The sequence below is a fragment of the Lactuca virosa genome, chromosome 7, assembly GCF_052849685.1.
Source record: "Lactuca virosa cultivar CGN04683 chromosome 7, Lactuca_virosa_CGN04683_v6, whole genome shotgun sequence".
In the NCBI taxonomy this organism is placed as follows: Eukaryota; Viridiplantae; Streptophyta; class Magnoliopsida; order Asterales; family Asteraceae; genus Lactuca; species Lactuca virosa.
Window position 1 is genome coordinate 10,180,322 of NC_136432.1, and position 22,228 is coordinate 10,202,549.

At 33.7% G+C, this 22,228-nt stretch overlaps 3 protein-coding genes across 4 annotated transcripts; 1 reads left to right on the forward strand and 2 right to left on the reverse strand.

Annotated features, from left to right (window-relative positions):
- The first annotated feature begins 6,481 nt into the window (after nucleotides 1-6,481).
- On the forward strand, nucleotides 6,482-8,640 carry LOC145124025 (remorin-like). Of its 2 annotated transcripts, none has more exons than XM_079059235.1 (5): nucleotides 6,482-6,835; nucleotides 7,694-7,744; nucleotides 7,899-7,986; nucleotides 8,167-8,248; nucleotides 8,337-8,640. In XM_079059235.1, exons 1-5 carry the CDS (start codon nucleotides 6,685-6,687, stop codon nucleotides 8,535-8,537), a joined length of 573 nt encoding a protein of 190 aa, XP_078915361.1. In that variant the 5' UTR covers nucleotides 6,482-6,684; the 3' UTR covers nucleotides 8,538-8,640. The 2 variants fall into 2 exon arrangements, with proteins under 2 accessions (XP_078915361.1, XP_078915362.1); XM_079059236.1 differs by lacking the exon at nucleotides 6,482-6,835 and adding an exon at nucleotides 7,125-7,592.
- A 103-nt stretch (nucleotides 8,641-8,743) lies between these two features.
- LOC145124024 (transcription factor MYB17-like) lies at nucleotides 8,744-12,034 on the reverse strand. The gene is made up of 4 exons (XM_079059234.1): nucleotides 11,937-12,034; nucleotides 11,643-11,804; nucleotides 9,509-9,638; nucleotides 8,744-9,419 (listed from the first exon to the last, which is right to left on the reverse strand). The coding sequence occupies exons 2-4, from the start codon at nucleotides 11,773-11,775 to the stop codon at nucleotides 8,885-8,887; spliced, it is 798 nt and encodes a 265-aa protein (XP_078915360.1). The 5' UTR covers nucleotides 11,776-11,804; nucleotides 11,937-12,034; the 3' UTR covers nucleotides 8,744-8,884.
- Nucleotides 12,035-14,057: 2,023 nt separating this feature from the next.
- On the reverse strand, nucleotides 14,058-17,782 carry LOC145124351 (DEAD-box ATP-dependent RNA helicase 8-like). The gene is made up of 10 exons (XM_079059661.1): nucleotides 17,099-17,782; nucleotides 16,930-16,990; nucleotides 16,594-16,828; nucleotides 16,270-16,508; nucleotides 15,811-16,062; nucleotides 15,549-15,729; nucleotides 14,899-14,987; nucleotides 14,734-14,807; nucleotides 14,514-14,606; nucleotides 14,058-14,416 (listed from the first exon to the last, which is right to left on the reverse strand). Exons 1-9 carry the CDS (start codon nucleotides 17,368-17,370, stop codon nucleotides 14,528-14,530), a joined length of 1,482 nt encoding a protein of 493 aa, XP_078915787.1. The 5' UTR covers nucleotides 17,371-17,782; the 3' UTR covers nucleotides 14,058-14,416; nucleotides 14,514-14,527.
- Nucleotides 17,783-22,228: the final 4,446 nt, after the last annotated feature.

Consider the following 22,228-nt stretch of genomic DNA (forward strand, 5'->3'; position numbering starts at 1 on the left):
TCTGATTGTTGTTATATGTGTATTTGAGTTGTTGATAACTCCATGACTGCTGATAGTTCGCATGACTGTTGATAGTCCCCAGGGTTGCTGATAACCCATAAGGCTGCTTTGAGCCCATAAGACTGTTGATAAACACTTTATAACAACCACACTAAAGATGTTAAGCTAATCCATTTTCTAACTCTCAGAAAGGGTGAAAGACCATTTTACCCCTCCATGGTCTCCATAATCCATAAATTAACCAAACCCTAAAAGTCAACGGAAGTCAACACTCGAGTCAACAGTCCATGTTGACCCAACTCGTCGAGTGCATCTATGTGACTCGTCGAGTTCCTCCTGTTCTCAGTAATTGGGAAAACTCCAACTCAACTCGCCGAGTTGTCTCATCAACTCGTCGAGTTTGCACGTGTCCAGACTATTGGGGAAAACCCTAACCGACTCGTCGATTTGGCTCATCAACTCGTCGAGTCTCTTCAGTCCATTTTCTCATTCAGACGTTTTTAAGCAGGACTAAGGCCCCATACTCTAGATCTAGCCTTCTAAGGCTGAAGTATCACGTAAAGCTGCAAGCTTTACGTCCATGCATGGCACCTAGGGCTCAAAATGCCAAAACAAAGCTCTATAGAGGGTTTAATGTATGAAAGTTGGCCAATAGCTTGATAAAGCTTGAATCTTTAGGCCTAATGGACCTCATACTGTCTAGATCTGAAGTCTCAACTTCATGTCATGCTCAAACAACTTAAAGACTCAAAGAGAAGACGGGAATGGCTCTAAACGCCCTAGAGAAGAGATCCAACAAACAAATGGTCAAGGTGACAGCTTTTTACCTCCAAATGGCAGCTAACACTGAAAGAATATTGGATCCAAGGGCCCCTTCTCTTTCCAAGCCTTTTGCTCCTCCAACTCCTTCAAAGAATGTACCAAATCACACACTTTTAGCCTCTCTCTCTCTCTCTCTCACACACACACATATGATACCAGCTCGATTAGGGTTTCTCTCAGGGTGTTAAGGTGATAAGGGATGCGAAATAAAAGGCTTAAGGTCCTTTAAATAGGACACAAACCCTGAAAATTAGGGTTTTCGCACTCAGTTCCTGCTCGTCGAGTAGACTCTAAAAATCACACGGCTATCTCCAACTCTACTCTGCGAGTTGGGGCCTCCAAATCGTCGAGTTGCCCTGACAAAATGCATATAATTAATTAAATATTATACCTGGGAATCGGGATGTTACAGCTTTTATAAGCCTTTTTGGAAAAGATTCATTTCAAGAGAATAAAAGAGAAGATGCAATGTGTACAGTCAGCCGGAGCTCAGGAAAGTGATCTCCTAAAATATCCATACTTGTTTTATGTGACATCCCCATTTTTACGGCCAGAAAAGACCGATTTTGTTTATGCTTTATAAAAATCAGAGTACCCTTTTAATAAAAATGCTGTGGAATTTGTTCCCAGAAAAACATGATAAAAATTTTATCAAAACATTTCCGAAGAAATGTATTTTTTTATTCTTTTTCAAAACATTGGGATGTCATCGTCAATACAGAAACATAAGCATAAACAGAACTTACATTCATTTACACTAGTGATCTACATTTCTTTAATCTCTCATTGTAATGTAACTTCGTATCGACACCTGTGATACAAATAAGCTTAAGTGGGTCAGGTTGGGAAACCTGGTGAGTACACAGGGATTTCAATCCCACAATGTTATATCATATATATAATTTAGAACTCACAAAATATACAATTTCACCATATATATATATATATATATATATATATATATATATATATATATATAAGCAACTCTTACCCCACCCCGTTAATCCTAACAACGAGACTATCCATACTCTCGGACCTTAAATTTTACCTGTCACTTAACCCATACTTTCGGATCTAATTCATTCTCTCGGATCAATAATTGTGCTCATTCCATACTCTCGGATTAGGGACAAGTGTCTATGTGTAAATCCATTCTCCCGGATTAACGACGAATAACTATGTCCTATCCATACTCCCGGACTGAGGATGACTGACTATGTCTTAATCCATACTCCCGGACTAAGGACAACTGACTATGCCTTAATCCATACTCCCGGAATAAGGACAATTGACTATGTCTTAATCCATACTCCCGGATTAATGATAGTTGACTATGTCCAATCCATACTCTCGGACTAAGGACAATGACTATGTCAAATCCATGCTCTCGGATCAATGACATATACTAAAGTTCTATTCTCTGAGTATAACTCCCTCGTACTCGTAAGAAAATACTACCAAATATTCCTCATAATTAATTTAGGTTTACTCTTTATCCTAAATCATCATATATAATCAGGTATGTTCTTTAACACGTATTTCAGGCAACATCAATTAACTCACACATAAACATATAATTAATACTTCAATCAATACTTGTATTAAAATCATGTTCATGAAAGGGACTATGCACTCACTTGATAAGGTGGTGACTCGGTACTCGGACAGCGCTTCGTTTACTTTAAAATAATTTTCTTCGACGAAACCTAGTATTATTACCACTAGATTTTAGTCTAATATTTACCGTGACTAATTATTAGTCTTATCATTATTATTATTATATAAATGTTTAAACAATACTTTCCAACCACTATGTACAGACAGGGGCCAGACATAAAACACCGGAGGGCATGACCATTTTGACATATAGCACTTCTGAAATCCAACAACCCTATGCGGCCCTTTAAACCAGATTCCACATACCGCGAGTAGTTAAAAAAATATTATAACGACACTTATATAAGTCATAATAATATCTCAAATATTTATTATAAGTTCATAATAACAATACTAATTTTAAATATAAGCTATATTAAAATAGGTAAGCATAACTTACTTACAAGGGGGGTTTTAGCTAGAAGTCGGGCTCTGCAGGGGCAGAACTTCGTCGCTGAATCTTTCTAAGAAAGATTCGTGCAGCGCTTCAGCGCTCACCTTACTATACTAAAACTACAGAAAGAGAAGTCGAATCACGAGGGACCGAAATGTTCGGGGGATAAGAAGAGAAAGACTCTTGAATCAAGAGAATGATGCAAGAAATATGAGAACTCAAACCTCTTATTTAAAGTAATTGAATTTACAAAAACTACCCTTCATAATTACTAAATGACCTTATAGTTATATAAACGACTAAACACTCTTCATAATACTATTTTAAATAGATTTAACGATATTTGTAGTAAACTAATATCGAAAGTACTCAACACTAGTCTTATAATAACCGCATCGTCGATACCTTCCTAATGATATATACATTTGTATATATATATGTGTACGTATATATGATTTATACTTTATTTTAATACGTAAATATGTTATTATAATTTGTAACCCGTTCATACGAACTCCATTTTTGACGTTATTTATATCCACGCATTGGTATTTATGAGTACTACAACTTTCATTTAGACGCCCTCAGCTAATTCTTATTCTATCTCAGATTTACAAAACTGTATCGAATTTATCGCGCTCGAAGAGTAGGGACCAAGTTTCATCCATATCTTTAACATACGAGCTCTACTCTCGACATTCTTTATATCCACGCGTAGGTAAAAACAATATCTAAAACTTTCATTTAGACTCCGTCAGCTAATTCTCGACTGATCTTAAATTTAACAGTAGGAGGAGATTATATTGTTAAATGTCCGCGTAAAATTCATAACTTCTACATACGGACTCCGTTTTCGTCTGTCTTTTTACCGTTGAGTTCCTATTAATGAGATATTCAACTCTCATTTAGGCCGCGTAGGCCAAAAACCGCTCAAACTAAAATTCGAGTTTCGGGTCGTGCACTACTATGCCAAATCTTAGAAAATTCATAACTCTCTCATACGAAGTCAGATTTGGGCGTTCTTTTTTTGTATGTTCTCGGTTTAACGTATACTACAAATTTTGTTTAGATCACTAAGGCTAAAAACTCTTCTACCGTAAATTCACTATTTACGTCTCCCGGTGTCGTGCCGGTTTTGCCGTAAAACTTCGACGGGCCATAACTTCTTCGTTATAACTCGGATTTCGATGTTCTTTATATGTATGGAACCCTTGTAACATATACTACAACTTGGTTAATATTAATCCTACTAAATAATCTTCCATCAAAAACTCATTTTTGATGCTCATCGTCTCTAAATTGATTAGCCCGGATCTGCGGGTGTTACATTTTATATGTTGTATTTGAGTTGTTGTTATATGTGTTATAGTATGATGTGCATGTTATAAGTTAGGCTAAGGATCTATTCAGGGTTGCATGCTAGAGTGCCTACTTAGGAGATATGTCTTTTGTGTGTGATATGCGAGTTGTTAGAAATGCATGATAGTGTGTAGGCTAAGCATCTTCAGAAATTGCGTATTAGGATTGCCTGATCTTTATGATGCCTTATTGCCTGTTGGTTTTGCTGCTTGTTTTGTGCTATGTGAAACATATATTGATGTTAGTTAACTATTAAGTGAATACGTTAAGTTTCTTGCCACATAGATTAAATAGTTTTAGTATATTTGATTTGACCCTATTGCGTAGATCTTGTCTGAGTCCAACCGTTGTATTGCAGGATCTTTCAGTCGAAGGACTGTTTAATCCTTGTTTCATTTAATTGTATTCATAAGATATTTAGTTGGCACTGATAGAAGTTTCTTCTGCAACTGATAGCAGGGTGGGGTGGGAATTCCTAATGACCTAGGAAGAATGTTAGAATGTGCTAGTGTGGGCACTTACGTAGGAGAGATTCTAAAAGGAGAATCTAGGAAAATTAGTAGTATGTACTCGTTTGGGTGTGGGTATATGTGATTAGAACGGTTTGCAGTGGTCGTTTGTAGTGACTTAGGAACTTTGAGACGATTCTTGGGACACGTACGGATAAGTGTAGAATGTAGTATGAGCTCGTACTACTGAAAGCACATGTTTGTACGGGGATCAAGAAGAGTCAAAAAGGTTTTTAAGGAGCTGGTGGAGAGTAGATGGTGTGATATAACACTAGCATTGATTGTTGTTGTCTCCGTCACTGTCGGTCTTTCGGTGATTGTTGCTCTGGATGAGGACGAATCTAGTGTGTGCTCAGGCCTAACTGGCCAAGGTAATTTGGTCTCGATTGGTGCAGACCCATACGCGTTAGAAAATATGTAGTGTTTCAAATTTATATAGAAAAATGTGTTACACAAGGAATGGAAATGTAGTTATCACTTATTTGACATGAACCAACATGTTTTTGGTCTAGCATTATGGTGAGTTGCTCTCCTTCTATAAAGTTGAGGGTTCAAATCTCGTAGGAGACATAAGTAGATTTAAGAAGCAGATTATAATAAGTACATATCGGTTCTAAAAAAAACTTATTTGACATGAGGAAATAAATGATACATATCACACATATCAAAAGAAACAATTATTATTGTATGCTTGGTTATATATATATATATATATATATATATATATATATATATATATATATATATATATATATATATATATATCATTTTGGACAAATATGATTAAATAAAATAAAAAAGAGAATACATGATGAAGACATGGGTGTGTTTGGTCATTATTCTTGTGAAGATGAGATGACATGTTGGAGTCTATGACCACGACTAAATTGACAACTTGATCTTAGATTCCTAATTGTTTTATTTCTGATTAAAATTAATATTTTCTCTAATTATTTGTTCATATCAACCAACACAAATTAATAATAATTTGGCACAATTGCAATAACTTATTCTACAACTACGACTATCATATATTTTAATAAAGTTACATTAATTAAGACAACAAAACTATCACTTTCGCATCCTTCCTACAACACACCCACCCACCCACGCAGAAACGATCCTATATCGTCATAGACGGTATGTATGCATGAAGTAAAGATGGGAAGAGGGTTGTGGCTTAGACAGTGCCGACGTGAACATCACCCAGTCCTATATGGTAGTTGGTAACTTGGTACCAAAAAAAGAGAGATTATTCATATCTGATATCTCTAATAATTATCTATTTGTATTTAAAAAAGCTTATTGCAAAAAGGTTAAAATATATACATCGTTTTATTAATCATGTAATGTGGTGTTTTAAACATCCAAAAGAATAAATTTCCCGGGTTAGATAATATGGTACACATTTTACACCTTGGCTGAATGAATATGGTGGAATGAGCTTTTTATAATTAATGAAATGCATTTTTGAGAGAAATAAAAAAAAAATCATAAACTTTTGCAACAATATTCAAAATAGTTTGAAAAATATATTTTATAAAAACATATTTTAGATCGTCAAATATAAACACTTAAAAAACTTAAAATATAAGCTTAGTAATTTAAAAAAAAAAAAAAAAATGTTTCATGTCGGTAAAGCCGGATATAAAAATGAAAAAACAGGGAAAACGAGTTAAAGTAGAACGGAACAGTGGGTAGGGCGAGTTAATCCGCGTGATTTACCCGTTTAACCTGTCGGCAACAACACAGAGTGAGAGTGCATACAAAGCGACAGATACTATTACTCCATACTCCGATCATCATTATCCATTTCAACGGCTCACACACGGCCTCCGCATCCCATATAATACTCCGCCTATACACCCAATTCATTAATCACCGCCGATAAATACACACTCACCACTAACAGTTAGAGCCAGATATTTTGCTCAATTATTATTTATGGCAACTGAGCTACCTGCAAAGGTCGAACCGGAATTGGCACCGGCGAAGGTCGAGGCTCCTGTTGACGTCGCACCGGAGAAGCCTGTGGATCCTCCAACTGTACCTGAAACAAAGGCCGATGATTCCAAGGCAGTCGCCGTTGCTGAAAGTATACTCTTGTTCTCGCTTTTTCTTTTTTGTTGATTAATTACGATTCTTCAATTAGGTTAACCAGTTATTGTTGAATTAGGTTCGAAGAATTATAAATTCTATAACTATCCCGTCAAATTGTTGAATCTAGAGTCGCGCTTTTTTGTTTGATCGTTTACGATTTTAAAATCAGCTTTACAGCTGAATTAGTGTCAAGTTTACACTACTCGAGATCTCTAATTCAATAATTATTCCGTCAAAATTTTGAATCTGAATTCTCGATTTTTTAGAATCAGGTTCAACATCTATAACTGAATTAAGTTGATGTTTAATCAGGTTGAGAGAGAACTACAATTTGATAATCATTCTGTCAAATTGATTGAACCTAATATTCAATAGTTATAACCCGTAGCTTTGTCATATGTCGATGGCAACCACAAGGTGCTTCTAAGGGTTCGAAACAGATATGTTTGATGCCCTAACTTTTGGAAAAGAAGGATAAATTCTCTGTTTCTAAAGTTTTTTTACTTAAATTTTGCTTCAATAATGCGACACCTAAAAAGGTGGTGGTTGTTACCCCACAAATTAGTCCTTATTGCATAAAATAGTAAAAAAAATCTGTATGGAAAGAATACGTTGCCTTTACAGGTTGGAGCATAATCTCCCATCATATTAAGAACCTATATTCTTTGTGCATTTTAGTATTAGCATATTGAGAAAGAACTAGAAACTTATAGTTTCACCATTTCAATCTGCTATGTCTCTAATGAAGAAAGGTAGGCAATACAAAACATGATTATGTGATTTGTTGTTTCTGGCTCTGAGTTTTTATTAATATTTAAGTTTGTAATTGTTTTCTTGAATCTAAATTCAACAGAGACTCCAGTTCCTGAGGTGAAGAAAAGTTCAAAGAACTCCCTTGATAGAGGTAAGCATGTTCCATATCAAATACCATTCAAAACTCCAAGGATTTCAAAAAAAAAAAAAAAAAAAAAAAAAAAAAAAAGTTTTTATACAGATCTGTTAATTTTTTTTGTTTTTTTTAGATGAGATTGTATTAATCTTTTTTTGTTGTGATTTAGATATGGCATTGGCTGGGGTTGATAAGGAGAAGAAATTGTCTTTCATCAAAGCATGGGAGGAAAGTGAAAAGTCAAAGGTGGAAAACAAGTAAGTGTAGGACTTAATCCAATAAGCTATACATGAGTGTTTTTTACTCAATGCATAAAGAATGACTTAAAAGTCACGAAAATGAAGCTTTCCAAATCCTAACTTTTTACAAATTTGGCATCATTTTCTAAGTTTGTGTAGCTAATTGTGTTGGTCCTTTGTAAATGAATGAATCAACAGATCACAGAAGGAGCTATCCGCTATAACTTCATGGGAAAACACAAAGAAAGCAGATGTAGAAGCTAAGTTGAAACAAATCGAGGTACTCCTTAACAATTAATTAATGCTACTTCTGTCCGCCATAATGCTTGTTATTTACCAGATGTCATATGTTTTATATGAATGAGCAGGAGAAATTTGACAAGAAGAAAGCAGAATATGCAGAAAAGATGAAAAACAAAGTGGGTTTAATTCACAAACAAGCCGAAGAAAAAAGAGCAATGGTTGAAGCAAAGAAAAGTGAAGATCACTTGAAAACAGAGGAGTTGGCTGCCAAATATCGTGCTACTGGCACAGTTCCAAAAAAGGCCCTTGGTTGTTTTGGAGGCTAAAAAACTATTTCCCTAAAACCTACAACTTTGTAAGTTGATGTTTTATTTATCATTGTTTGTTTGTTGTGTTGTATAGGAAGAACATAGCTCTGTAATTTGTGAACGAATTGCATAAATCATTTATATATATATATATATATATATATATATATATATATGAAGTTTTCTCTACAACATGTCACCACTCATTAAAATACAATGAAGACTTGGGAAAAAAGAACTTGAGCTTTCATATACTAAAGTTACGCCCTACCAATCGGTCTCACAACCAACATGGCCAAAAAAAAAAAAATTGTGATTTATAGGAATAAATGTGAGACCTCAAAGACAAGCATACAAAGGGAATTTTAATTGGAGTGAGCTTCTAAGAAGCTCATATCATTGTGGTCATGGAAATCAAAGAAGGACTCAAGTGCGGTATAAGATGAATCCTCCACTTCACTTGGGCTCGACCCATGATAGAAAGTTATGGCCTCTTCGAATCTTGAATCCGGTTCAGTAGTGCCAGAAATCAAGACCGAGGCTTGGGAAGCCGGACTAAAGCAGTCCGGCTTCCTCTTAATGTTTCTGAAACATTCACCGGCTTCTGATTGCCAAACACGTAGGAAATGGTCGGTGTTGGTTATTTTAGGTGACGCGAGTATTGAAGAAGACTCCATTGAGAGTCTTGCCTCGGCTTCCAGCCTGGCGCTCTCCCATTGCGCCATGTGGCGGGTGGAAGGCGAGGCTGGGAGTCGTTTCGACGAGCCATATAAACTATACAGTTCGTGTGTTTGTGGGTCAATGCCTATGGACATGAGACGCTTTCTAAAGTGAGTGTTCCATAAGTTCTTGATCTCGTTATCTGTTCTTCCGGGTAGCTGGGCAGCAATTGCAGCCCACCTGAAAAGAGAGGAGAATTCTAAGGTTTGGTGTACTTTGTGCTTTTAAACTTGTAACATTGCTAGAAACCAAGAAAATATAAAATCCACCTGTTGCCAAGTATGGCGTGTAACTGGATGACAAGTTTTTCTTCTTCGAGGGTGAAGGGACCGCGTTTGATGTCTGGCCGGAGGTAATTTGTCCACCGGAGACGACAACTCTTCCCGCAACGAAGAAGACCTGTCACCATCCCAACTTAGTTATCTTAAATAATAACGCAACTATATCTAGTATTAAGATATTGTTTAAACACCTTTTACAAAATTTGCTTTAATTAATGGTAAAAGCTATTCCTATAATAGGATCAAATTTGGCAACATCCAATACAGCTACATGCATTTATTATTTTAAATAATTGTAATATTTTTTTATTTGGTTATATATAAAGCACAAGATAAACCAACTTTATCTTTTTAATCATTATCAATCATTAATTAAAGTTGATAAGACACATAAATTTTCATGTGGAAAACAAAACACCTTCTTCTGTAATTGAATATAGCAATTTTCACATTTTGGTTATCATAATAAAAACGTTTTGCCCTTTAGGTAATATTTCAATGTTTATTATTGATATGGAAATACAATAAAATTGGTTGTCAAATGATATCTTCTATTGAAATGAATCAATTGTCATTTTTAAGTTTATTCGACATATCAGCTAAAAATCTAGCTTTTAGGTGAAAAATTAGGTTTTGCTTAATAAAGTAGCTGGCAGATAATAAAAGTAATATCGTTTGGTAAAAAAAATTAGCTAATAAGTTAGATAAAAAATGTAAAATGACATAAAAAAACATTTAGAGCTATAATTAAAAACCAACGGAATATTGAGCATCTAAAAAAATATCAAATTCACAAAAATAAAATGAATGATAAAATTCTATAAAAAAATATGAGAGATCTGGTCATATAACACTCAAAAGTTTATATAAATTAGTAATATTTATAGAAGAAAATAAAAACCCAAAGAATAGAAATTAAGCTTATACCCGTCAAACACAACCGGTCCTAGTAGCTGATAATCTAACACATAAAGTAATATTGTTTGGTAAAAACTAACTATAACAATAACAATGTAAAGGATAAATATAAAATGATACAAAAAGATATTAATATGAAATAAACATATAAATGCGTATTTAAAAACTTGTGGAAAAAACCACATTATCGACATTGAGTTTTGGATCATCATCCACAAACAAAGTGAGTTGACACCGATTTCCAAAACTTGGTACATATCAAAATGAGTATTTTTTTAAGTGATCATACTTTTTTTCCTTCATTGTTTTGTTATATACATGTATGATGTATTCACATGACGGTATTGGATACAAATGGAGTATTTGCGTGATTATTTAAAATGTATTTATTGCATCTAAATCACGTGTTGTTTTATGGTCCATGTAACATGTGTTTTTCTCATTATTTATGTTGGTTCGATTTAATTTCTTGATAATTTATTGAGTTAAAAGAATATCACACTTAACTTAATTCCAAACTTAATAATTTTTTAAATAATATGTACGTCATTATAAGAAGATGTGATCCATAGCTTGAGGCTTTTTTTATAATATGTACTTTCTTTATGTAAGAAGAGATATTGTAAACAATTGATGTTGAGATGCATTTTTCATATTTGTCTATTTTATGGGATTAGAAATACACTTTGAAATTTAAGGTTGCTAAAACCCATAGAGGATTAACACTTCTTAATTGTTTGGGGGGAGTTGGTGTATTATTTAATAACCAAGTTTTGATGGATATTTTCAGATTTTGGGCTCTCAAATCGAGCTCGATTGTTAGCTTTCTTGCAACCCAATGTTTAAGCAATCTTTAAAAAAAAATGTGTATTTTTATATATTTCTCAGACCAGTTTAATCCCCGCGCAAATGATAAAGCGCCAACTGCTCTTGAACAGGGGGGAGTATGTTACTGTGAAACCCTAAGATGCTCATCATGAATGTTCAATAAAACTGTTTTGCTCTTTGATTTTTCTTTTGCATTTTGAGGAATCTGAATATCAAGTACTTCACATTAACTATGAATCAAAATCGTACTAGATTTTCCTAAACTTTATGGCGTTGATTCCATGGTGGACATCAAATCCGCAACAAATCAACAACAGAAAGAAATGGTATGAACTCCGATCGAAAAGATAGAAAAAACGAAGATCGAGATACGTACCAGCGAGTTTGGGGAGAGATCGCCAGCTTCCATGGCCGTTTTTGTTGATGTAATCGATCAGAAGGTCGTCTTCTTCCTGTGCCCATGGTCCTCGCTTCAATCCTGTCTTCTCGCAGCATGGCGCTCTCACCATTTTCTCTCTGTAAATCTGAATCGGAAAACCTAGAAAAAGAACAACAGTATAATCGAAGAATAAAGAACAATAACAGGCTTTGAGCAATAATCATGGAGAGAGAAATTGCTATTCAGATGAGAGAGTGTGTGTAAAAAAACATGTCACAGAAAATGGTGTACCGGCGATCGGCGAATTGCAAGCTGGACTGGACTGTAGTCAACTTGCATTAATTGCTTACACGAAAATATAGCGATTCATGTATCCAAAGATGGATAGATTTCGGGGAGAAACTCTTTTAAATGTTTTTTTTTTTTTTTTTTTTTTGAAACCCATTAACCCAATTTAGGGTGTGTGTTAGCCAAATATACCTCAACCATGTTTTTATAGAAATTAACTAAACTGACCACATATATTTACGACATCTTAAAGAAAATAACTAACATTTTTATTTTCGGCAACTAACCGTCAAGTTTGGAACACCATATCTCATATCTGATATGACTGTGTTACCCACATGGTGAACCCTATCTCTTATTGTGGTCCCCCTACATATAACATTTCAGAGAAATGGATCATAATTGTATTTCAGACTTAAAGAATTTCATTTCGGACGTTTCGGAGTTAAATTTATTCGAATAAAATGTCTTCTGACGATGAAGAGTTCGATGTTACATTATTTTAAGCATATTTCATTTTTGCATGATTATTTGATCAGGTTAATATCTAGAATGAAGTGTTATTAGTGCGTAGTTAGATAAAATATTTTGTTTGAAGTATTTATTGTTGCCATTTAGGCATTATGTGTGAGAAGTATTAGTATTATGAACAATTAAGACACATACAAACCTAGAAAACCGTATCCATAACACGTGGTATGTGTCCAGAATGCGAAGACTAGTCCGAAATTCGAAGAACTTATGTGGAACACGAAGAACAAGTCTAGAACACATAAAATTCTTGTTTGGAACGATATCTACGATGCATTTCTCACTACAACATGTAACCTAAATTGGGTTTTAAATCTATGGCTAGGTTGTTGCCTACCCCGACACATGCGACATTTTTCAGGACGTCTTGTTTTGGTCGGTGGTCAATGTACCGGTGGGTGTAGAAGGTTACCCATTATTATGTCATTACTTGTTCTGTAAGGAGGTAGTAACACATACATTGTCTGATGTTGAGGAGTTGCTATTTCCGATAGACGACTATCATCACTCTTTTGATAAGAGAACTTTTTGCCTTGTAACATGTTTGCGCTTTGGGGAGTATTTTGTGGCTCATTTATCGTCCATACAGTTAAGAAAAATCATGCATTTCCATTAAGTGAAAGTTGATGACTTGCAGCATGTCTTCAATAACATATTTAATGAGTTATCCGATGAAGACGCAGTTTGAATGTCTCTATTGTATATGTTAGAACATTGGTTTTGTGGTAGATACCCTAGGCAGCTAGTGCATAAATACTCTAAACTGGGATCATATTTGGAACAATTCAGCAATCAAGTATCAAGTAATGTTCATTAAAATTATGATTTTACAGTGTATTTAAATTTTATTTAATGCAATTTTTTGGTGACAAGGATACCTTTTGGGTAGAGGTAGTATGAGATTACACATATAGACAAATTTCCATTATTTTTGATAAATCTAGGAGCATCTGCACCACATCAGCCAAAGAACTAGTCAAAGTCTAAAAGACATTCATATACGTTGTAAGGGTTTATATATATGCCTATAAGTTGAAAATAATGGATTCTTATGCAATACAATTTTAACATGATTATGTTTGCTATTAATTTTATAGATTCGGATCATGTAGAAAATCATAAAATATAGAACAAATCAGAAAAACTAGAATAAAATTACAACTACCATTTAATAAAATCAATGCATTATCATGTAATGTATCAAAAGAAAAAAAAAGAACTAAATTTACAACTATATTTATTACTCACGTTTCCTTGAATTTGGTTTGTATGAAGGTTTGAAATCATGACTTCTTCATGATTTGTAAGGGCAGAAACATATTAATAGTACTTTATTCTTGTTTCGCTCATTCATAGTAGAACCGAACCAGTTATGTTTTAATAGCTCTTCTTTTTACAAGCAATTTCGTCTCTTAACTCCCCAAGTATTTTACTTTTTAAGAGCTCAATAAAAGTTAGCAATTTTTGTCAAATTGATATAAGTGGGTGAGTCAAAGGCAAGACACGCCAAACACAGTACAAGTACAAGGTCATCATCAGTAAACTGACCGTCAAGCATAAAAAAAATACAAATTAAAAAAAAAAGCGCCCAAAGGTAGGAATTAGGATAATTAGATATCTTAAGACCAGAAAACAACCAACCAACCAAATCCAAATGTATACACAAAGTCAGTAAGTCTTTAAAGAAACTACTAGTCTTCTCTTGGGTTGACTTGACTAACAACATACCAAACTCCTTCCTCACAACACAACACAACACAACACAGCACAGCACGAAACATATCATGTCACAAAATATAAAAAAGAGGTAAACTCTAATGTCTTTCTTAAAGAAACAAGTCCTTAGTTTTTTTCTGAATCACAAAATAATTCATGTTGTCTTCAAAGTCGAGACCAAATGAAATGTGTACCTTAGGGTCCTTTCCTTAAACAGACAGAGACACAGCTCACACCTTCAATTCAGTAAATCAAAATATTAATACCAAAAACCAATCATTTTAAAATATAAGATTTGGTTATTATTAAACTCACTCAACCCAACCCAACAACCTTTCATTAATTTTTCAGCGACAATAAATAGCTTGATCAATGAATGGAGGGATCTGTTTTATCTCAGTTCCAAGTTCTTGTTCAATCCTATACCTGAAAACAACAACAAAGATGAATAATAAAGATTGTCAAATTTACATTGATTCATGAAATGTAGGAAGGATATATGTCAAAAAAAAAAAAATGAAAGTGGAAAAAAAGTAAGTAATGGGATGCATACAGATTAAAGCGATCTTCATATGTGATTAGGTTTACAGCTAACCCAAGGTGTCCAAACCTTCCTGATCGACCAACCTATCAATCAATTATAATTTATTTGAGAATCATTCATTTATAGTTTTTTAATAATGAAGAAGCAACTTTTTCAATTATAATTTATACCCACCCTGTGGAGATATGTTTCTGAGTTTTTCGGGAAGTCAAAATTGATAACAACGTTTACTGCTTGAATATCAATACCCCTCGTGAATAAATCTGCAATAATATAGGAACAAAAAAAAAACTGTGTTGTATTGTTTTGATGCGAAAAATAACAATCTACTTCCAACTCTCATTTTTTTTCCTATTACAGCAATCTACTTTGAAAAATCTACCCAATTTATAACAGCATTGTCATTGAAACTATAAAAGCACATTGCATTTATCTCTCCTGGCTATTTTGTGAAGTAGAAACAACCAAAATCATTGTATGTGATATTTTATGGAATAGAGTTGATGAAATAATACTACTTCAAAGAAAAGATTAAATGCAAGATATAACTACAAACTTTCATTGACTTGTCTATTATAGCATTTTAGTATTACAACATTCTACTTTGAAAAAAAAGTTCTACCCTATTATAGCAATGTCATCAAAATACAAAGCATTTTTTACAACTATAAACTAAGCAGATTTTTCAGAGTACAATGTTCTAATAAGAAATTTAATGCTATCATTACACAGATTTATAAAAGTTAAATGCCTTAATAAGATATGTATGAAAGTAGGTTGGTATTATATTATGTAAAGTAGAAAAAAGGAAGCAAGCAATATACCAGTACAGACAAGATTCCTGCAAGCACCATTACGAAAATCATGAAAAACTCGATTACGATGATCTTGAAGCATCTTTGCATGAATGTAGAAACAAGAGTAACCAAGCTCAGTAATTTTCTTCGCCAGTAGTTCAACCCGATTTACCGAGTTGCAGAAAATTATTGATTGGTTGATTTGAAGCTGTAATTAAATAAAGTCAAAAATTCCAACTCACACCACACTAATAAATAAATAAATAAATAAAACAAATTCAGATGAAACCTTTGAGAAAAGAGTATTGAGGCAATGAACTTTCTGCCTTTCTTCAACAAAAGCATAGAACTGTGTTATTCCCTTGAGGGTAAGTTCGTCCATGAGGTTAATTACATAAGATTTTGGAAGGTATCTATCTTTGAAATCCTTCACTGTCACAGGAAAAGTTGCTGAAAACATTAAAATTTGACGGTTTGTAGGCATAAAGTGGATTAGTTGCTCTACTGAAGGCTGGAACTCGGGTGACAAAAGCTTATCAGCCTGGGAACAAAAAGTAAACCACTGATTAATATCGCATGTTGGGTTAACCAAAAAAGTGAGTAATAAGTTGCACAAAACCAAAAATCAAGATCATGCCTAAACAGAACTATCTTTGTTTTGTTATCATACATGAAAACCTGAAATAACATGTACACTATATGAAATCATGTAATTAGAGAGCATTAGATACAGAATATATAGTTGTACCTCATCCATGACAAGCATTGCACAATCTTTCAACACGCAGATTCCCTTCTTTGAAAGATCTAATATTCTTCCAGGAGTACCAACAAGTAAATGAACAGGCTGATACAATCGCATGATGTCATCTTTTAAGCTGGTTCCACCAGTAGTAACCATGACCTGAATGTTTAGGTGTTTTCCAAGTTCTTTGCAGACTTGAGATGTCTGAAGAGCCAATTCTCTAGTTGGAACAAGTATAACCACTGCACATATGGGAAACTTCAGAGAAAACACTAAAAAGATTTTGATATTAAAAACCATAAAAAATAAAAAGTTTAAATTTAGAACCTTGAATAACATTGCTATCTTGATCAATTTTTTCTAAAGCAGGAATGCAGAAGGCAGCAGTTTTCCCTGTTCCATTTTTAGCTCTTGCAAGAATATCACTTCCTGTGAGGGCAATTGGGATGCTTTCTTCTTGAATTGGAGATGGCCTTTCAAAACCCTTCTCATATATCCCCATAAGCAACTCACGCTTGAGAAAGTAATCTTCAAATTCATTTCCTTTGGTCGCTGTCACATCCTGAAATGGTACAAAATTAGAAACAAAGTTCAAGTCAAACAGTCACATGTAACGCATCCAAAATTAAACTCAGAAGCACATAGATAACATCACAAGCATACTTCTGTTCTGTATCGAGTGTCAGCTGGTGGAAGCCTCAATTGTGCCTTCCAATCTTGACCACTGCAAGAAGAAACACGATTAGACTTAGAAAAGCATAATGGAACAACTAAGCAAGGCATACTTATAGAAATCTAAACATAGTTTTTGAGAATGAAACCATAATTGTACCTAGGGTCAGCAGCTTCGGACTGTATAGTCTTTTCCACTTCGTCAACCACACTCGAATCATTTCCCACAGGGTTTCTTCTCAGCCATTGTTGTTGTTGTTGTTGTTGTTGTTGTTGCTGCTGTAGAAACTGCTGGTGGTGCGCTGGATTCCTTTGAGCATACTGTTGTTGGAAATTAGGATTAGGGTTTCCATGATAATTCCCACCACCACCACCACGCCCAATTCCCGGCGGATACCTTCCCCCACCTCCTCGTGCGTAGTTGTTATTCATTTCGAACTCTACCGAAAAATCTCCACAACCCTAACTAAAAACTAATCAATCAACTAGCCGCCGATCTAAAAGCCTAAAATTCTCAATCGATAGGAAAATAAACAAAAAATATACACAACAATAGCTTGAAATTTCAGGATGGATCACAAGCAAATAGGAGAGAATTGAGGGGTTTTGGTTTTGGTAACAAATTAGAAGCAAAATCGTTGGCGTAAAAAAATATAAGCCAATGTTTTGCGATTTGGGATTGGAGAACAGTTTTGGCAAAGCAATTACGAGTAACGATCTGAAGAACTCAAATGGAGAAAGTTAGCATTTTGACCTAAAGTCTAAGTGGGACAAAAACTTGTAAACGGGATAGAGAGAGAACACTGATCGGTTTTTGATGGGAACAGAAATGGCGATACGACCTTTCTATTTAGGGCTCAAATGGAATCCATTTTCTAATATAATAATTTATATTTTATGATTGGGTTATAGATGATATTTCTCCTCTTTTTAATGGATAAAACGTAGGTTTTTTGTTTCGCAATCAACAAATAACTCTTATCTAAAACAACTTTCACAAACAAAAAAAATAAAAATATGTATAGGTGGTATTGACTTTATAAAAATGGTTTTGACTATATAAAACGGGTGCGAATAGCAACACCATTGTCAATATAGCCAATCAGATGATATCAGCAATCAAATCACTTATTTGACCAGAAAAATCTTCCATTCTCTCCGTTGGTTATCAAAAAATCAAAGAGCTGCAGAAGTTGAGGTTGCGAATTAGTTCGTGGCACGCCTTGATTGTTCATCGAATTCTGCAAATTAAGGTAAATTCTTATTGAATTCTACATTATTCTCTGGTTCTTCTATCCTCGTATTGAATTTGATTTCTCAAATAGTCACACAACGGATTGATTCGGTTTAGTTGATTATTTCGCGTTTACATACCGGTCGAATTTTACATATCTCTTCTTCAAATTTACTAGTTTATTCCGTTCTCTCCATGATTACTGAATTCTGTAATTATTATGATTGATTTCTCAAATCGTAGTCGAATTTGTGATTGATTGGTCTGTAATCGGTTCAGTCTCCCATGAAACTAGGTTAACGATAAATAACATCGCTAAGAACATAGAGCATCAATACTGAAAGATCATTTGGATTGTCATCGCTAAGAATTTGTCTGGTTTTAGGATGTCCACTTGACCAGATTCATCCGCTTCATTCTGTCTCACAGTGTCCTCGTGCTGATTTAGACACCAAGCTCGCAATGTCTTCACCCTCAATGAGTTGACTCGCCATATACTCCATTTGACAACCGAGTAGTGTCCGACCTTGAAGGATTCAAACATTCTTCAATCCTTTCTATCTCAGTTAAAGACTCTTGTGTTTTTCCGGATCGACAATGAAAATTCATGCTCGCCTTTCCCTAGTTGGTATTAGTCGTGCACAAAAAAAACCGGTTCGGAACCGAACCGCCTCATAAACCGGTTAACCGGTTTGTCGTGAACCGATTCAAGAAAAACCGATCAACCGAACCTCCGGTTTGGATAGGTTCGAGATTACAGATGTTGGAACCGGTTTAAAGGGAACCGATTTAGAACCGTTTCAGTGGGAACCGGTTTAGTCATCATCACAGCTCCTTATCGCCGTCGAACACCACCATCATCACCTACCTTCACCATCTCCACCGGAATCAACGCCATAAACCACCACTGCTATTGCAGCTTCTCCAAGCCACCACCTCCCTTGTTTGCTTTCATCGGGCAAACTCCAAAAGCAAAATACTAGACAAAGGAACTCCATATATATATTAATATTTTTTCTGTTGGAAAGTTACTTCAAATATATACTAATATATATACCCTAATATATATATATATATATATATATATATATATCATACATAACCACCCCAAAAACTTTTCTTGGCTCTGATACCATAATTTCAATAAGTAGTAAATTTCTTAATGATTATGATTAATGTTTAAAAGACATAAATGATAATTTAAAATACAAATAGTTTTGCTTTTAGATAACGTATTTGCTTGTAACGAATTTTAATACTAACTCTTATGAATTGTCTAACATCATGAATATGATTATTGTTTAAAATCGTACCTAGATTATTAGGTTTGTAAGAATCTTTGAGATTTTGCTCAGAATTATTTATAGATTCTTGGATTTGTTGTATTTTTAAAAGAATATCTCTATTAGGAATACAATTCATCCAGATTTTGTTAGACATAATTAAATAATTCAAGCATGAATTTGATTAATTTGATTATTAAAAACGAGTAATATTTTAACAAAAATTTCAAATCTTGTGGAATTAATAGTTAGAACAACTCGAAATGAAACTATCATCGTCAATAAAAGCAATACAACAATTGAATAAATATTTTAGATAATACCTTCTTGAACTAAGCTTGAATTACAATCAGTACATACTTCTGGAGAAAGAATTATCTGAAAATCTAGAGACTTTGAACATCTGCTAGTAGAAAGAGAGACTCTTGGAGATTTTTTAGACATAGGATGAACATATTTTAGAGAATGAATATTTTTGCTTGCTTTCTTCTACTAACACATGATGTCTATTTATATTCCTCTTGAAGTCTTCAAAACCTTGAAATCTTGTAGTGAAATCTTTCCGTATGATTCAATGGCCAATCAATTATTTGTAAGTGGTTGTCACTATCATCTTTTGAAGAAATTGTCTTTTGTAATCAGTAAATATCAACTTTTGATAAAACATATCATCATAGAGCATCTTCTAAAGTTTTTTGTCTTCATATTATCCATTATGGAGCATCTTGTAAAGTTTTTTGTCTTCATATTATTATTGCTGATAAGACTAAATAATTTTGATAATAAATTTGATAATATTTGTTTTATACACTATAAATACATATAGTGTATAATTACACAGTATATACACACTCGTATTTGAAAATAATGGATTTGATAAATAGAAGAAACGAAATACCCTACATTGAAGGTATTACACCAAATTTAAGAATTTCTTATTCTTCATAAGGATCATCAAAAGGGTCTTGAGCGTCTTGAAATAAACCATTCTTTATAGATTTTGGAGAATCGTCAGAAACTGATGGAGTTTGGCGAATTTCTTGAAGTAAGTTTTGAAGTTCTTCAGGAGAAGAGGTAGCAGCATCTTTAATTCTTGAAATTAAATCCACATCACTTTGAGGAAGACTTTTGATAAAAGTGGCTTCAACCTCCGGTTTTTGAATATATATTTCTTGATAATATTTAATTACTGCTTGTTCACTGGCTTGAGAAATCTTCATTTTATCCCACCATTTTGAGCGAAATTGTCGATTAAGCCAGGAAGGAGAGGTATCCTTTGCTTCTTGATAATGAAAAGTCCAAGACATTATCCATGGAACTCTGAATATCATAGTGAATTGTAGCATATATTCAAATTCTGGAATTTGTTGAATAAACAATTCCTTAAATTTGAGATATCCATCGTAAATTTCTTTTGGTAAACAATTTGGAAGAATTCCCATATATTTATACCAATTGATAAACCATCTTGGGTATTCACAATTGAAGTTTAAATCAAAGAAGATAAACCATGAGTGTGAATAATTTCGAATAAAGAACGCCTTAGTCCAGGCATCTTGATAATCATAGTAAGAAAATCTGGGATAAGCAGGATAACTTATAAGAGGTTTTTCAGAATGAAGGTTTGGAACCCAACTTTCTGGAGAAATGATTTTGATGATGTGAGCTTTGCTAAAATCAATGTTTCCTTCTTTTGAATTAGAGCGATGAACAAAATTGACCGAACCAGATTCTTGCAAAATAGCTTGATAATATTCTCGAGTTTTATATGAATCAACATAAAAGGTTTTCCCTTGACCAAAAAGATTATTTGTGAGAATATGAAAACCTTGATGTAACTTATGGATTTGAAAATCTTCAAGAATTTGAACTCTTAAGAAATTTGGATTAAGAACATAAGGAGTTTTTGTAGGAGGGCTAGGAGTCACAAAATTTTGAGTTTGAGGAGTAAAAGGTCTTACAAAAGGGCTTATCGTGTTTGTTGAAGTAACTTTTGGAGTAACAAGTTTTGATTGAAGGATATTAGAATAAAGTTGTGAATTCTTAGAAGTAGGGGTTAAAGGAGAAAAACTATTTTGATTTTGAAATGGAACAAACTTTTGATAGACGGGTTTCTTGTCATCATGTTTGGAAGAGGACGATGAACTCATTTTCCCTGCAAAAATTCTCGAGAAAGAAAGTCAGGAAGCGAATTATTTTCGCCTTTTATGAATTCTATTTCGAAATCAAAGTTACCTAAAAGGGCTTGCCATCGAGCAAAAATTTGTTTGGAAATAATATTTTTCACATCCTTTTCTAAAATAGTTTTTGCAGATTGACAATCTATTCTTAATAAAAAACTTTTCATAAATAAATCATCTTCAAATTTTTTAATACATAAAACAATGCTTAAAATTTCTTTTTTGACAGTTGAATAATTTTTTTTGTGTATCGTTCCATGCACCAGAGTAATATCGAACCAATTGTTCTTCTTTTGAATTAACAAATTTTTGTTTTATAATTCCTCCGAATCCAATATCACTAGCATCGGTTTCAACTATGATATTGGCATTGGGATGAGGTAAATTTAAACATGGCAAAGTAGGAACCTTTTGTTTTATATATTTAATTATATATGTATGTTTTTGAGTCCATGGTTCATGATTATCTTTTAATCTGTTATAAAGTGGTTTACATATAATCCCTAAATCTTTGAAAAAATCATGGATATAATTTAAGCATCCTAAAAATCTTTGAAGTTGCTTTTTATCCTTAATTTCATCAGGAAATTTAG

Excerpts from the sequence above, each read along its gene's own strand:
- LOC145124025 (XM_079059235.1), top strand. The coding sequence starts at position 6,685 with ATGGCAACTGAGCTACCTGCAAAGGTCGAACCGGAATTGGCACCGGCG. Across the intron at positions 6,836-7,693 it reads GGCAGTCGCCGTTGCTGAAA|AGACTCCAGTTCCTGAGGTG; the intron begins GTATACTCTTGT and ends TAAATTCAACAG. Across the intron at positions 7,745-7,898 it reads AAAGAACTCCCTTGATAGAG|ATATGGCATTGGCTGGGGTT; the intron begins GTAAGCATGTTC and ends GTTGTGATTTAG.
- LOC145124024 (XM_079059234.1), bottom strand. The coding sequence starts at position 11,775 with ATGGTGAGAGCGCCATGCTGCGAGAAGACAGGATTGAAGCGAGGACCA. Across the intron at positions 9,639-11,642 it reads ATCTCTCCCCAAACTCGCTG|GTCTTCTTCGTTGCGGGAAG; the intron begins GTACGTATCTCG and ends GGATGGTGACAG. Across the intron at positions 9,420-9,508 it reads CACGCCATACTTGGCAACAG|GTGGGCTGCAATTGCTGCCC; the intron begins GTGGATTTTATA and ends CTCTCTTTTCAG.
- LOC145124351 (XM_079059661.1), bottom strand. The coding sequence starts at position 17,370 with ATGAATAACAACTACGCACGAGGAGGTGGGGGAAGGTATCCGCCGGGA. Across the intron at positions 16,829-16,929 it reads ACACTCGATACAGAACAGAA|GATGTGACAGCGACCAAAGG; the intron begins GTATGCTTGTGA and ends GTACCATTTCAG. Across the intron at positions 16,509-16,593 it reads AGATAGCAATGTTATTCAAG|TGGTTATACTTGTTCCAACT; the intron begins GTTCTAAATTTA and ends CCATATGTGCAG.